Source organism: Lithobates pipiens, unplaced genomic scaffold (assembly GCF_037356315.1).
Source record: "Lithobates pipiens isolate NorthernLeopardFrog02 unplaced genomic scaffold, aLitPip1_a1.2 Scaffold_28, whole genome shotgun sequence".
Taxonomy (NCBI): Eukaryota; Metazoa; Chordata; class Amphibia; order Anura; family Ranidae; genus Lithobates; species Lithobates pipiens.
In genome coordinates, this window is record NW_027507789.1 from 226133310 (window position 1) to 226147663 (window position 14354).

The window sequence follows — 14354 nt, forward strand, 5'->3', positions numbered from 1 at the left end:
GTAGATGGAGCTGATGATCATAGGAAACACACATATTAGGCAAATTTTTGGGGACTATTTGTTATGGCTGTAAGAAAACTTAAGGTATTTTTTTTATATATATAAATAGATCCATTTAAGAGTAAGGAGGCCCAAAAAGTTCCAGAAAGTTGGGAAAGGATAAGTGAATCCTTAAAAAAGTAAAAGATAAAAAAAAAAAAAAAAGATAGTCATCCTTTTTATGTAATGAGATACAATGTTGCATTCCACAGTTTTGTTGTTTGTGATGGAAGCATAATCCTATATTGAGTGGCCATGCATTGATCACTGAAGTGTTTTTACCACCCCCCCCCCCCCCTCCCCAGGTCTGAATCTGGACATCTATGAGGGACAGATCACGGCGTTACTCGGTCACAGCGGAGCTGGAAAAACAACATTACTGAATATACTCAGCGGGATGTGCGGAGCCACTGGTGGTGAGATTTTCCTCTCGTTAGAAGCTTTACCTGTCTATATAAAAATAGATACAGTGCCTTGAAAAAGTATTCATACCCCTTGAAATTCTCCACATTACAACCAAAAACGTAAATCTATTTTATTGGGATTTTATGTGATGGACCAACACAAAGTGGCCCATAATTGTGAAGTGGAAGGAAAATGATAAATGGTTTTCAATTTTTTTTACAAATAAATATGTGAAAAGTGTGGGGGGAGGGGCATTTGTATGGCGCCCCCCGGAGTCAATACTTTGTAGAACCCCCTTTCTCTACAAGTCTTTTTGGGGGTGTCTCTACCAGCTTTGCCCATCTAGAGAGGACATTTCTGCCCATTCTTCTTCTTTGTAAAATATCTCGCGCTCTGTCAGATTGGATGGAGAGCGTCTGTGATCAGCAATTTTCAAGTCTGGCCACAGATTCTCAATGGGATTTAGGTCTGGACTGTGACTGGGCCATTCTAACACATGAATATGCTTTGATGTAAACCATTCCATTGTAGCTCTGGCTGGATGTTTCGGGTCGTTGTCCTGCTGGAAGGGGAACCTCCGCCCCGGTCTCAAGTCTTCTGCCGACTCTAACAGGTTTTCTTCTAAGATTGTCCTGTATTTGTCTCCATCCATCTTCCCATCAACTCTGACCAGCTTCCCTGTCCCTGCTGAAGAAAACCATCCCCACCACATGATGCTGCCACCACCATGTCTCACGGTGGGGATGGTGTGTTCGGGGGATGGGCGGTGTTAGTTTCCCCCACACATAGCGTTTTGCTTTTAGGCCATAAAGTTGAATTTTGGTCTCCTCTGACCAGATCATCTTCTTCCACATGTTTGCTGCCCCCTCCCCCACATGGCTTCTCACAAACTACAAACAGGACTTCTTATGACTTTCTTTCTCCAATGTCTTTCTTCTTGTCACTATTCCATAAAGGGCAGATTTGTGGAGAGACGACTAATAGTTGTCCTGTGGACAGATTCTCCCCACTGAGCTGTGGATCTCTGCAGCTCCTCCAGAGTTACCATGGACCTCTTGGCTCTTCTCTGATGAATGCTCTCCTTGCCCGGCCCGGTCAGTTTAGGTGGACGGTCATGTCTTGGTAGGTTTGCGGTTGTGCCATAATCTTTCCATTTTCCGATGATGGATTGAACAGAGCTCCGTGAGATGGTCAAAGCTTGGGAGATTTTATTTATAACCCAACCCTGCTTTATACTTCTCCACAACTTTATCCCTGACCTGTCTGGTGTGTTCCTTGGCCTTCATGATGCTGTTTGTTCACTAAGGTTCTCTAACAAACCTCTGAGGGCTTCACTGAACAGCTGTATTTATACTGAGATGAAATGACACAGAGGTGGACTCTATTTACTAATTAGGTGGCTTCTGAAGGCAATTGGTTCCACTAGATTTTAGTTAGGGGGTATCAGAGTAAAGGGGGCGGAATACAAATGCCCCTCCACAGTTTTCAGATATTTATGTGTAAAAAAATGTTGAAAACCATTTATAATTTTAGTTCCACTTCACGATTATGTGCCACTTTGTGTTGGTCTATCACAGGGATATGCAATTAGCGGACCTCCAGCTGTGGCAAAACTACAAGTCCCATCATGCCTCTGCCTCTGGCTGTCATGATTGTGTCAGAGTCTTGCAATGCCTCATGGGACTTGTAGTTCTGGAACAGCTGGAGGTCCACTAATTGCATATCCCTGGTCTATCACATAAAATTCCAATAAAATACATTTACGCTTTTGGTTGTAACATGAGAAATTTGGAATATTTCAAGGGGTGTGAATACTTTTTTCAAAGCACTGTAGGCATGGACTCAATGGGCTGGGTCCAGGGCAGAATATAAACACATTTGGGCACATTTGCTAGTGTGAATGTGGCCTAACATTGAAAAACCTGACCCAGATCCATCATAGTTTCCATAGCTATTCTTATTTTGAGCTTCAAAGAGCCCTACACCTGCCAACATTGTGCTAATACCACATCTAGACACATCCGAGAAGTGGGCACCATACTGGGCACCATACTGGGCACCATACTGCTGTTGAATAGAAAGAGCAACGGTGTCATTATCTTGCTGTGCATTGTGGGTACATGACTTCTAATCCTCTGATAGGACCATAACCAACCCCTACAATACAGATGGAGGCTCAAATATATACATTTTGGGTGGAGATGACCTTTAACCTCATTTCTTCCTCATTGTAGGATCTGCCAACATCTATGGCCATCCTCTATCAGACCTCAGTCTTCGTCAGGAGATCCAGAGGAAGATCGGCTTTTGTCCGCAGATCGATATCAACTTTGAGCTTCTAACGGTGAAGGAGAACTTGGAGGTTTTTGCTCAGATTAAAGGAGTTCCTAGAAGTAAAGTGAAATCCGAGGTACAAAGCAACGCGGATGTGAAGATATACGTCAGTCAGCAATAGACATTTGCAAATGGAAGGTTTTTGCTGATCAGATTTATTTTATAGGTAGAAAAGGTCCTTTGTGACCTGGACATAGAGAACATTCAAGACCTGAGAGCCAATAAACTGAGTGGAGGTCAGAGGAGGAAGCTGACCCTGGCGATTGCACTATTAGGAGACCCCGAGGTGATCTTTTCAAGTATTATTTGGCTTTCATTGCAAAAAACAAAAAAAAAAAAACACTGTGTGAGAACCAGCTTAAATAATGGAGCATTAAAGAAGAAGTAAAGCCTAAAAAATAAAAAATAAAACCCTGCAAGACAAAGGCATAATGAGCTAGCATGCACAGCATACTAGCTCATTATGAATTACCTACCTGAGATCGAAGCCCCCCGAAGCGGTCCTCGTTCCCTTCCTCCGGCGCCGCCATCTATCCCGGAGTGACTTCCGGGTATCGTGGCTCCGGCGCTTGCACGCTGGTGCCACCGCTAATGGCATGATCGCTGTTAGCAACAGCACGCTCAGTGCGCCTGCGCGCCGTTGTCTATGGCGCATGTGCCGTAGACAGCGGTGCCCCTATATCTCCTAAACCTTTTAGATTTGGGAGAGATTTCTTGCACCTACAGGTAAGCCTTAAAGAGGAAGTAAACTCTGATGGGTGTTACTTCCTCTTTGATTCCCTGCAAAGGTAAAGCATAATGGACTACTATGCATCGCATCGCATCGCATCGCATAGTAGTCCATAATGTGTCACTTACCTGACACAGGAGCCAGCGATGTCACCGCTGTCCCCTGTAGTCCGGCGCATCCATCTTCTCGGTGGGTCTCGCTGCTCCGCCGCGCATGCGCACGGGAGCCGCCACGCGCGGCATATCGCCATTGACGGGTGGCGCGCTCAGTGCGCCTGCGCGCCGCTGTCTACAGCGCATGCGCTGTAGACAGCAGTGCCTGTCTTCCGGCAAATATCTCCTAAACCGTGTAGGTTTAGGATATATTTCTTGGACCTACAGGTAAGCTTTAACCACTTGACCACTGGGCACTTAAACACCCTTAATAACCAGACCAATTTTCAGCTTTCGGTGCTCTCACATTTTAAATGACAATTACTCAGCCATGCAACACTGGACCTATATGAAATTTTTGTACTTTTTTTCACACAAATGGAGCCTTCTTCTGGTGGTATTTAATCACCGCTGGGTTTTTTATTTTTTGTGCTATAAAAGAAAAAATACAGAAAATTCTGCGAAAAAATGAATTTTTCTTTGTTATAGAAGTTATAGAGTCCACAAGCTATGGTGCCAATATCTGAAAATTGATCACACCTGAAGTACTGACGGCCTATTTCAATTCTTGAGACCCTAACATGGCAGAAAAGTACAAATACCCCCCAAATGACCCCTTTTTGGAAAGAAGACATTCCAAGGTATTTAGTAAGAGGCATGATGAGTTTTTTGAAGTTGTCATTTTTTTCCCATAATTCTTTGCAAAATCAAGATTTTTTTTACTTTTTTTTTTCACAAAATTGTCATATTATCAGTTTATTTCTCACACACAGCATATGCATACCACAAATTACACCCCACAACACATTCTGCTATTACTCCCGAGTACGGCGATACCACATGTGTGAGACTTTTACACAGTGTGGCCACATACAGAGGCCCAACATGCAGGGAGCGCCGTCAGGCGTTCGGGAGCACCCAGGACAATTCTGACATTTCTCTCCTACATGTAAAAATCATCATTTATTTGCTAGAAAATTACATCGAATCCCAAAACATTATATATTTTTTTTTAGCAAACACCCTGGAGAATACAATGGTGGTCGTTGCAACTTTTTATCTCACACGGTATTTGCGCAACAATTTTTCGAATGCTATTTTTTGAAAAAAAAACAGTTTTGTGCTTAAAAAAAATAAAAAAAACACAGTAAAGTTAGCCCAATTTTTGCATAATGTGAAAGATGAAGTTACACCGAGTAAATCGATACCTAACATGTCACTCTTCAAAATTGCACAGGCTCGTGGAATGGCGCCAAACGTCGCTACTTAAAAATCCCCATAGGCGACGATTGAATTTTTTTTTACTGGTTATATGTTTTGAGTTACAGAGGAGGTCTAGGGCTAGAATTATTGCTCTCGCTCTAACGTTCGCAGCGATACCTCACATGTGTGGTTTGAACACCGTTTTCCTATGTGGGCAGGACTTACGTATGCGTTCGCTTCTGCATGCGAGCACATGGGGACAGGGGCGCTTTAAAAAAAAAAAAAAAATGTATTGTTCATTTTACTTTATTTATTTTAGTTTGACATTTTTTCCCCAAAAATAAATTTTTTGATCACTTTTATTCCTATTACAAGTAATGTAAACATCCCTTGTAATAGGAATATGGCATGACAGGTCCTCTTTACAGTGAGATATGGGGGGGGTCAATAAGACCCCACATCTCACCTCTAAGCTGGGAAGCCTGAAAAAAAAAAAAAAAAGATTCTGGATTTGATCGTATTGGCGAGTCGGTAGAAGCACCGGAGGGCGGCGGGAGGAGGGGGGGTGTCTATGGCTGGGTATTGCAGGGTATCACCGACTATGGCTGGGTATGGCTGGGTATCTCAGAGTGTGGCGTTGCAGAGTATTGTGTTGCAGAGCATTGCAGGATATTGGAGGGTGTTGCAGAGCATTGCAGAGTGTTTCACGGTATTGGCGGGTGTTGCAGAGCATTGCAGAGTGTTGCAGGGTATTGGTGGGTGTTGCAGAGCACTGCAGAGTGTTGCAGAGCATTGCACAGTGTTGCAGGGTATTGGCGGGTGTTGCAGAGCGTTGCAGGGTATTGCAGGATATTGCAGAGTAATGCAGAGTATTGCAGGGTATTGCAGAGTAATGCAGAGTATTGCAGGGTATTGCAGAGTAATGCAGGGTATTGCAGAGTATTGCAGGGTATTGCAGAGTAATGCAGAGTATTGCAGAGTAATGGCAGAGTATTGCAGGGTATTGCAGAGTAATGCAGAGTAATGCAGAGTAATGCAGAGTATTGCAGAGTAATGCAGAGTAATGCAGAGTATTGCAGAGTAATGCAGAGTAATGCAGAGTAATGGCAGAGTATTGCAGAGTAATGCAGAGTAATGTCAGAGTATTGCAGAGTATTTGCAGGGAATTGAGGGGTTAATTTTCGGTGAGCAGCGATGTGGGCACTGCAGACTCCACGATTTCCACACAATTTTTTGGGCCCTGGCCGGCTGAAAGCCGCCCAGAGCCCTTCTCGGGGCTTTCGGCCGCTCTCGGCCCTTCTCGGGGCTTTCGGACGCTCTCGGCCCTTCTCGGCGGCTTTCGGCCCGGTCCGAGAGCGGCTGAAAGCCTCCGAGAAGGGCCGAGGTGGCCGAAAGCCGCTGAGAAAGTCCGAGAGCGCCCGAAAGCCGCCGAGAAGGTCCGAAAGCGCCCTAAAGCCGCCGAGAAGGTCTGAGAGCGGCCGAAAGTCGCCGAGAAGGTCCGAGAGCGGCCGTAAGCCGCCGAGAAGGTCTGAGAGCGGCCGAAAGCCACCGAGAAGGTCCGAGAGCGGCCGAAAGCCGCCGAGAAGAGCCAAGGCGGCCGAAAGCCGCCGAGAAGGTCCGAGAGCGGCTGAAAGCCGCCGAGAAGGTCCGAGAGCGGCCGTAAGCCGCCGAGAAGGTCCGAGAGCGGCCGAAAGCCGCCGAGAAGGTCCTATCTCGGCGGCGCCATTTTTAAAAACATAAGCGGACAATGCACTAAGACAGACAAGCTGCATGACGTGGCTGCAATGAGGACAGACTGCATGACAAGGCTGCAAATGACGCTGACGAGGCTTCAGATGGACACTGATAAGGCTGCATTGATGGGCATTTAAATGTAAGTTTTTTTTCCTTAAATTTCCCTCCTTAAAGTTTTTTCCACAAAATTCCCTCCTAAACTTGGGGTGCGTGTTATACGCCGATAAATACGGTAAACATAATTTATGGTTTTGACTGAAGTTCTCTTATAATTGCTGGTATGCAACAAATCTTTACAAATATCTCTTCTATTTTTAAAACTGCCCTCCTTTTAGATTCTGTTGCTGGATGAACCGACGGCTGGCCTTGACCCGTTCTCCAGGCACCGTGTATGGTCTGTTCTCAAAGAGCGCAAAGATGGCCGCGTCACCTTATTCAGCACGCAGTTCATGGACGAAGCCGACATCCTTGCGGGTGCGGTGCTTTAAGGTTTTGGTTTCCACCTTAGTTTCTGGTGTAATATAAACCCTTGGGGCCCTTGAGAAATATTTATTTAAAAAATAAAGTGAAGATTACTCATGTTCCTTTTTTTTAGCCCAATAAATGGTCTGTGCCAAAATATTCTGAAGCCAATCAGCATGGTTGTATCTGCTGTAAAAGTTCACATGACCAAGCATTTTTCCTTTAAATTTGTGACCTTATCTATCATTTGGGCTATTTAGGGCTTTTCAAAGACCAATCTCTGTAACCAGATTCAGAAGCCAATTTAGTTTATCCCAACTCTCAGACTTGATTGTCATGTCATACAAAATATTTTAACTTGTTGGAAATTTTTATACATGTCTGATCATTATATTTTAAATTGGTTCCAGACCGCAAGGCTGTGCTCTCCAACGGGAGGCTGAAATGCGTTGGGAGTTCTTTTTTCCTAAAGCGAAAATGGGGCATTGGCTATCACTTGAGGTGAGCATGGAGAACCAAACCTGCATGTAATGCTTTGAGACTTGCAGAAGATGTGGTTGGTGCACTAAGTATAGGATTCACCAAACAATTCCTCTAACATCTAGACTGTGGTGCAAACGCAAAGGGTCTCTTGATTTTCAAGGAAGGGTTAAGGTTCACCAAACAACTCCTCTAACATCTAGATTTTGAGCTTTCACAAAGGGCTTCATAACTAAACTACATGGAAGGGTTAGAATTCACCAAACTTCTCTAACATTTAGGCTGAGGAGCAAACACAAAGGGTCTCATACCTGAACCTTCGAGGAAGGGTTAGGATTCACTAAACAACTCTTCTAACATCTAGACCAGGGATTTCCAAACTACAGCCCTCCAGCTGTTTGCCGGAACTACACGTCCCGTGGGACATTGTAAACTCTGATATTCACAGACATGTCTAGGCATGATGGGAATTGTAGTTCCTGAACAACTGGAGGGCCATAGTTTGAAGACCCCCGATCTTGACTTGGTCTTGGTTTTATGCAAAGAGCTTCACACCTAAACTGTGGTGTACACACAAAGGGTCTCATACCTGCACTTTCAAGAAGGGTTAGGATTCACCAATCAACTCCTTTACCGTCTAGATTATGGTGCCAACACAAAAGGTCCCATACCTGAACCTTCAAGAAGGATTAAGATTCACCCAACAACTCCCCTTAACATCTAGACTGTGGTGCAAATACGAAGGGCCTTATGCTTGAAATTTCAAGGAAGGGTTAATGTTCACCAGACAAATCATCTAGCATCTAGACTTTGGCGCTTTCACGAAGGGCTTCATACCTAAACTACACGGAAGGGTTAGAATTCACCAAACTTCTCTAACATTTAGGCTGAGGAGCAAACACAAAGGGTCTCATACCTGAACCTTCAAGGAAGGGTTAGGATTCACCAAACAACTCTTCTAACATCTAGACCAGGGATTTCCAAACTACAGCCCTCCAGCTGTTTGCGGAACTAACATTGTAAACTCTGACATTCACAGACATGTCTAGGCATGATGGGAATTGTAGTTCCTGAACAACTGGAGGGCCATAGTTTGAAGACCCCTGATCTTGACTGTGGATCTTACGCAAAGGGCTTCATACCTAAACTGTGGTGCAAACACAAAGGGTCTCATACCTGCACTTTCAAGAAGGGTTAGGATTCACCAATCAACTCCTCTACCATCTAGATTATGGTGCCAACACAAAGGGTCCCATACCTGAACCTTCAAGATTCACCAAACAACTCCCCTTAACATCTAGACTGTGGTGCAAATAAGAAGAGCCTTATACTTGAAATTTCAAGGAAGGGTTAATGTTCACCAGACAAATCATCTAGCATCTAGACTTTGATGCTTTCACAAAGGGCTTCATACCTAAACTACATGGAAGGGTTAGAATTCACCAAACTTCTCTAACATTTAGGCTGAGGAGCAAACACAAAGGGTCTCATACCTGAACCTTCGAGAAAGGGTTAGGATTCACCAAACAACTCTTCTAACATCTAGACCAGGGATTTCCAAACTACAGCCCTCCAGCTGTTTGCGGAACTACACGTCCCATGGGACATTGTAAACTCTGATATTCACAGACATGTCTAGGCATGATGGGAATTGTAGTTCCTGAACAACTGGAGGGCCATAGTTTGAAGACCCCTGATCTTGACTGTGGGTCTTACGCAAAGGGCTTCATACCTAAACTGTGGTGCACACACAAAGGGTCTCATACCTGCACTTTCAAGAAGGGTTAGGATTAACCAATCAACTCCTCTACCATCTAGATTATGGTGCCAACACAAAGGGTCCCATACCTGAACCTTCAAGATTCACCAAACAACTCCCCTTAACATCTAGACTGTGGTGCAAATACGAAGGGCCTTATACTTGAAATTTCAAGGAAGGGTTAAGGTTCAGCAGACAAATCATCTAGCATCTAGACTTTGGCGCTTTCACAAAGGGCTTCATACCTAAACTACATGGAAGGGCTAGGATTTACTAAACAACTCTTCTAACATTTAGGCTGTGGTGCCAACACAAAGAGTCTCATATCTTCCCCTTCAAGGAACAGTTAGGATTCACTAAACAATTAATCTAACATCTACTGTGGGGCCAACACAAAGGGCTTCCTACAGGAAACCACATTGAAGGGTTAGGATTCACTAACCAACTCTCGGACATCTAGACCAGTGGTCATCAACCCTGTCCTCAGGGCCCACTAACAGGCCAGGTTTTATGTATTACCTTGGGGAGATGCAGACTAGACTACTTCAATCACTGAGCAGCAAATTATATCACCTGTGATGTATTTCAGTTATTTTGCAAACCTGGCCTCACCTGTTGGTGGGCCCAGAGGACAGGGTTGGTGACCACTGATCTAGACTGTGGTGCTAACACAAAAGTCCCACTACCGGAACCTTCAAGGAAGGGTTAGGATTCACCAAAACAACTCCTCCACTAGCTAGACTGTGGTGCTAACACAAAGAGCCACATACCTGAACCATAAAGGAAGGGTTAGGATCCAAAAAACGACTCCTCTTAACATCTCTAATCATAGGTGCAAACACAACCAAGCCTCATACCTGAACAACGAAGGAAGCTTTAATTGCCTGGAGTCACCAGGTCCCATACTACACTACAAGAAGAGAGAACTAAAGCCCTGTACACACTATCAGATTGTCTGCTGAGTTTTTCCTTCAGATTTACCAAAACCATATAATATGAGGTCAAAACATAGGAGTTTCAATGTGTATGCAATCAGGCAGGCCCTTCTACTACATGGTTTTGGTAAATCTGAAGGAAAAACTCAGCAGAAAATCTGATAGTGTATATGGGGCTTAAGCCTAGTTGGGTTTATGAAAATGGAGAAATTTCTACGCTGTGGGTCAATGTGGCAAATACAGAGAAAAAAACATCCACTATTGTTGTGCCATTAAACCTCAACGTGGCCCTTTTTAAGCCCTTGTACACACGGTCGGAGATTCCGTCGGAATGTGTCCTATCGGACCATTTTGTCGGATATTCCGACTGTGTGTGGTCTCCATCGGACTGTTTCCGTCGGAATATCCGTCGGACCCAATTTTCCAACTTGTTGGAAATATTTTCCGACAAGCTGCTCCGATCGGACATACTCCGATCATGTGTAGAGAATTCCGATCGGACAAAGTGCCACGCATGCTCAGATCAAATTCCTACACCAAAGCTATTGGCTACTAGCCTGAACGTAGTCCCATCGTAACAAAATTACGCCATCACGTTCTGAACGATCGGATTTTCCGACAACTTTGTCCAACCGTGTGTATGCAACAGTTTCGGACAAGATCAGTCGGACAAAATCCGACGGATTTGGTTGTCGGAATCTCCGACTGTGTGTACAAGGGCTTAGACTTATGTCACGTACACACGATCGGACTTTTCGGAACAACAAAACCGTAGAATTTTGTTCGAAGGGTGTTGCCTCCAACTTGTCTTGCATACACACGGTCACACAAATGTTGGCCAACAATTACGAATGTAGTGGTGACGTACAAGACGTACGTGATGTCTCCATTACAAATGCTAGTTTTACAAGACCGAGCGCTTCCGGATCGTCCTTGATTCCGAGCATGCGTGTTTGTACTTTAGACTTATGGCCGACAGACTTGTGTACACACGATCGGAAATTCCCGCCAACACACATTTGTTGGCGGAAAATTTGACAAGATGCTAGCCAATAATTGTCCAATGGAGAATACACATGGTGGGACTTTCCTCCAACAGCCTGACATCCAACATTTCCCATCGGATACGGGGCCTAAGTCTGACATTTGCAGCTTCAAAGGAATATAAGGGAGATCCATATGAAGGATCCATGTCCCTCAAAAGTGTGGATAGTGTTTTAGTGATGAATTTTGACTGATAACTTTGTTTTTTTGGGGTAACCAGGATGCAGGTGACCCCGTCATGTGACACAGAGGCCATCACATCCCTCATAAAGCAGCACATCTCCGGTGCCAAACTCAGCAGACAGAATGTGGAGGATTTGACGTTCACCCTGCCATTCCTGAACATGGATGCCTTCCCAGGTACGGGGATCATGTCATGGTCGGGGGGGGGGCATAAAATGGAAGTCTACTGGCATTCATTTGTAGTGGATTCATAAAATAACAGGGAAAGGAAGCAGAGAGTGCACGGACCAGGAGCATCAAGCTAAGGGTACCCCTAAGTCAGAAAAGACAGCATGGAGATACATGTAATTCATTGATTACACTAACCTCCTACTGTCCTTTCCACTTCTATATCCTGAAGTTCTCCTTTAACACTGAACAGTTTTTTTTTTGCAGCTCTGTTCTCTGACCTGGAGGGACATGTGGGCCGAGACATTGTAAGTTACGGAGTCTCTATTACTACGCTGGATGATGTGTTCCTGAAATTGGAAGGAGAGGCCGAGATCGAAAAAGGAGGTGGGTGACCTTTTTATGTTTTTATAATCTGGCAGTTCTAATCTCTGAAATTCTGCTAATTTTTACCAATTCTTAAATGCGGTGGCTGTCCCTACTTTACCAACTCGCAAAATACATGCCAAATCTGGGAGCCAGGGCCTTAAAAAAAGGATCAGCCTGACCCAAGATGGCTGTTAGAGCCACATGGGATGGCAGCATCCAATGGGATAGCTTCCCTACTGACCCAGGAAACCATAGAGGGACCATGTTCCACTTGACTTCCTCTCCGACTGCAGTGTCACTGCAGAAGAGTGCCACCTGCAGTACAGAAAGTAGACTGCACCTGCCTACACCCCCACCCCCTTAACAGATGCTGTTCTCGGCATCAACATAAAATGGAAACAACAATAACAATAAAAGCATAATCAAAATATGGGTAGGCAGAATAATAAACAACTCAAACAACTGCACAGCAGAGCTTCCCTCCATTAGACTGCAAAAAGCGCTGACTCTCTTGATTCCCCATAGAGCAGTGGTTCTCAATCTGGAGCTTGCTGGGCTGTTCCTGGAACCCCCCATTCAGCCTCTTCATAGCTGCCCATTCAGTTCACGGCATGGCTGGGGGGTAAAGTGGGAGGGGATGGAGGAGGCCCTATCTCCTGATTTTGTCATAAGTGTTACTGCTACGAGACACCACAAAGTCGGAGACACAGTGAGTAACACTACCTGTGATTATTGTTGCCATTAATAGTCCTCACTACAGTTCTCAGATAAGCGGATGACCTTGATAAAGAGCACCTAAGTTGGCTGATCAGAACTGCCTGCCAGCATTGCCACTCATCCCAACTCCCTGCCAGCACCACCACTCATCCCAACTTCCCGCCACTCATCCCAACTCCCTGCCAGCACTGCCACTCATCCCACCTCTCCGCCAGCACTGCCACTCATCCCAACTCTCCGCCAGCACTGCCACTCATCCCAACTCTCCGCCAGCACTGCCACTCATCCCAACTCTCCGCCAGCACTGCCACTCATCCCAACTCTCCGCCAGCACTGCCACTCATCCCAACTCTCCGCCAGCACTGCCACTCATCCCAACTCCCCGCCAGCACTGCCACTCATCCCAACTCCCCGCCAGCATTGCCACTCATCCCAACTCCCTGCCAGCACCACCACTCATCCCAACTTCCCGCCACTCATCCCAACTCCCTGCCAGCACTGCCACTCATCCCACCTCTCCGCCAGCACTGCCACTCATCCCAACTCTCCGCCAGCACTGCCACTCATCCCAACTCTCCGCCAGCACTGCCACTCATCCCAACTCTCCGCCAGCACTGCCACTCATCCCAACTCTCCGCCAGCACTGCCACTCATCCCAACTCCCTGCCAGCACTGCCACTCATCCCAACTCCCCGCCAGCACTGCCACTCATCCCAACTCCCCGCCAGCACTGCCACTCATCCCAACTCCCCGCCAGCACTGCCACTCATCCCAACTCCCCGCCAGCACTGCCACTCATCCCAACTCTCCGCCAGCACTGCCACTCATCCCAACTCTCCGCCAGCACCGCCACTCATCCCAACTCTCCGCCAGCACCGCCACTCATCCCAACTCCCCGCCAGCACCGCCACTCATCCCAACTCCCCGCCAGCACTGCCACTCATCCCAACTTCTCGCCAGCACTGCCACTCATCTCAACCCCTCGCCAGCACTGCCACTTATTCCAACTCCCCGCCAGCACTGCCACTCATCCCAACTCCCCGCCAGCACTGCCACTCATCCCAACTTCTCGCCAGCACTGCCACTCATCCCAACTCCCCGCCAGCACCGCCACTCATCCCAACTCCACGCCAGCACCGCCACTCATCCCAACTCCCCGCCAGCACTGCCACTCATCCCAACTTCTCGCCAGCACTGCCACTCATCCCAACTCTCCGCCAGCACTGCCACTCATCCCAACTCCCCGCCAGCACTGCCACTCATCCCAACTTCTCGCCAGCACTGCCACTCATCCCAACTCCCCGCCAGCACTGCCACTCATCCCAACTCCCTGCCAGCACCCCCAATCATCCCAACTCCTCGCCAGCACCCCCACTCATTCCAACTCCCCGCCAGCACCCCCACTCATTCCAACTCCCCGCCATGCACTGCCACTCATCTCAACCCCTCGCCAGCACTGCCACTTATTCCAACTCCCCGCCAGCACTGCCACTCATCCCAACTCCCCGCCAAAACAGCCACTCATCCCAACTCCCCGCCAGCACTGCCACTCATCCCAACTTCTCGCCAGCACTGCCACTCATCCCAACTCCCTGCCAGCACCCCCAATCATCCCAACTCCTCGCCAGCACCCCCACTCA

At 46.6% G+C, this 14354-nt stretch overlaps 1 protein-coding gene across 5 annotated transcripts in view; it reads left to right on the forward strand.

Annotated features, from left to right (window-relative positions):
• Positions 1-14354, forward strand: part of LOC143936205 (ABC-type organic anion transporter ABCA8-like) — a 394203-nt gene that overhangs the window by 41908 nt on the left and 337941 nt on the right. For all 5 annotated transcript variants that reach the window (XR_013263631.1, XM_077460613.1, XM_077460614.1 and 2 more), the window contains exons 12-18: positions 345-455; positions 2679-2854; positions 2945-3064; positions 6933-7071; positions 7470-7560; positions 11498-11637; positions 11896-12015. Coding sequence is in view for 4 of the 5 variants with exons in the window: in XM_077460613.1 (XP_077316739.1) it covers positions 345-455; positions 2679-2854; positions 2945-3064; positions 6933-7071; positions 7470-7560; positions 11498-11637; positions 11896-12015 (897 nt within the window). In the remaining variant the exon portion in view is untranslated. The remainder of the gene's footprint in view (positions 1-344; positions 456-2678; positions 2855-2944; positions 3065-6932; positions 7072-7469; positions 7561-11497; positions 11638-11895; positions 12016-14354) is intronic.